The sequence below is a fragment of the Vanellus vanellus genome (genome assembly GCF_965231255.1).
Source record: "Vanellus vanellus genome assembly, chromosome: Z".
Taxonomy (NCBI): domain Eukaryota; kingdom Metazoa; phylum Chordata; class Aves; order Charadriiformes; family Charadriidae; genus Vanellus; species Vanellus vanellus.
Window position 1 is genome coordinate 46875884 of NC_138908.1, and position 2227 is coordinate 46878110.

Here is a 2227-nt window from a genome sequence, read left to right on the forward strand (position 1 = left end):
TCCTCCCTCGCAGGTTTTAGTGTTCACACTCACGTGGAAGAAACGCCAAGCAACACATACGAAATAGCGGTATCTGTGAGCGGTGAGTGGTGATGTGAAAAGTACAATCTATGAACCGCCGGACTGGTTTTATTTTAATGAGCAACTAGGGAATTCGAACACTCAATCACAGCTTGAGAGGCCAGGTCACGCTTCAGGCCCTCCTAAGGTATTGCCCTCCAATGTGGAAATATTGGGATGGACTGTAAAAGCATGAGCGGGAAGGACAAGTGATCGTTAGTTAAAGAAGCCCTTCGCAGTCAGTACCGTTGTCATTTAAATTCCCACTAATTAATTGAGCTATTTAAAGCTTACTCTTTAAACAGCGAGCGTTACACGTCCCGGGGCCCCGCAGCTCGCCGGGGTCCAAGGTAGCAGTTTTGCCCACCTCTCTCATAGCAAGATCTACAGGGCGGCGGGGCAGAGGTTCCCCGTCCCTCGGGGGAGGGGGAGAAGCAGAGTTCAGAGCGGGGTTTTACCCTTCTGGGCGGGGAGGGGGGGCGGCGGGGAGCTGGGGCTGCAGGGCCGCCCGGTGCCTTAGGCTGTGTCGGGATGGCGGGGAGTCCTTCCCTCCCGGCCCCTTCCTCCCAGGCGGCCCCTTCCTCCCAGCCAGCTCCTCTGGCCCCGGCTGTGGCTTTTCACATCACCTCTCCTCCGCTAGCGATGTTGAACGACGATAAAAGCTCTTACCTGCGACCTGGCTCTCAAATAATCTGATTGTACACGACATAAACACAGACACCAGCAGGGATATAGTCATGAGATCGGTCGGGTTTCCGTGCCGCACGCGTGCCCTGGACCCCCGCATCCTCTCCCCTGGGAGCCTGGGGGGCCCTCTCCCCCCGACCCCTGCCCTTTAGGAGTGCACCAGGACGGAGTGGAGGGACCCCTTGCCCTCGGGGACCGTGTTGCTCGCCGTCTGTTCCAGCAGGGCAGCAGCGGCCGGGGAAGCGGCGGGGCAGATCTGCGAGGCGGCGACCGTCAGAGCGGGGATGGCCGAAGCAGCGGGCATGGCCGGCGCCGGCTTGATGGGCACCGGGACGGCGGGCATGGTCTGTGCCGGCGGGTGGCAGAGCGCCTTCACGGGCACCCCGAAGGGTCCGTAGTCGGGGGACACGGGCACGCCGGCCACGGAGTCCATCACCCCTACGTGTGGCCACATGGAGCTCACCACGCTGCTGAGCTGGCTGGGCACCGGGTAGCCCAGGTGGTGCATCACCGAGGCCAGCGGCAGCCCGCCGGCCTGCAGCACGCCCTTGTAATCTCTGCCGATGATGTTCTCGATGGCGAAGGGGTGCTTGAAGCCCGAGGGCTGGCTGCTCCCGTAGGGCGAGAATTGCGGCAGTCTCCCCACGGCGGCGGCGGCGGCGGCGGCGGCCACGGCCGCCTCGGAGCCCGCCAGCCCCGACACCTTGCCCGGGGGAGGCGGCGGCGGCGGCGGCGGCGGTGGCGGGTGCGGGTGGAAGTAGTGCACCATGTGCGGGGCGGGAGCCGGGGGCTTACCGGGGCCGCCGCCGCCCGCCCCGCCGCCCGGCCCGCCGCCGCCGGGCAGGTGATGCTCTGGGCGCAGGACCTTGAAGCGCTTGCGGCGGCGGAGGAAGCTGCCGTTTTCAAACATGTCCCCGCAGTCCGGGTGCAGCGCCCAGAAGCTGCCCTTGCCCGGCTGGTCGGGGCGGCGGGGGATCTTGATGAAGCAGTCGTTGAAGGAGAGGTTGTGGCGGAGGGAGTTCTGCCAGCGCTGCGTGTGCTCCCGGTAGTAGGGGAACCGCTCCATGATGAACTTGTAGATGTCGCTCAGGGGCAGCATCTTCTCGGCCGAGTGCTGGATGGCCATGGCCGTCAGGGAGATGTAGGAGTAGGGCGGCTTCTGGTCGCTATACGAGCTCTTCCCCGGCCTAGGCATCGCCGCCCCGCTGCAGCCCTCCCGCGGCCGCACGACCCCGCCGCGCCGCTCCGGGCGCCGCTCAGCCCCGCGTACGGCGGGTTCTGGGGATGCCGTGGACGGCGCTGCCCTGCCCCGCCGCCGCCTTCTACATCCTGGGCGCCACCCGCCCGACCCACGCGCGATCGCGACCGCCCCGCGGCTCCCTCAGGCAGCCTCGCCCCGCGGGCTGAGCTTGCCGGAGGGGCAGATGCCGCCCAGACCGCGGGGGCTCGGGAGGGGGGGGAGGGCGCGGGGCAGAGAGAG

At 66.6% G+C, this 2227-nt stretch overlaps 1 protein-coding gene across 1 annotated transcript; it reads right to left on the bottom strand.

The window, feature by feature from the left end:
* Positions 1 to 895: 895 nt before the first annotated feature.
* On the bottom strand, positions 896 to 1942 carry FOXB2 (forkhead box B2; the record flags this gene model as incomplete). Its single annotated transcript, XM_082497660.1, has 1 exon — positions 896 to 1942. The coding sequence occupies one exon, from the start codon at positions 1940 to 1942 to the stop codon at positions 896 to 898; it is 1047 nt and encodes a 348-aa protein (XP_082353786.1).
* Between the last annotated feature and the right edge of the window lie 285 nt (positions 1943 to 2227).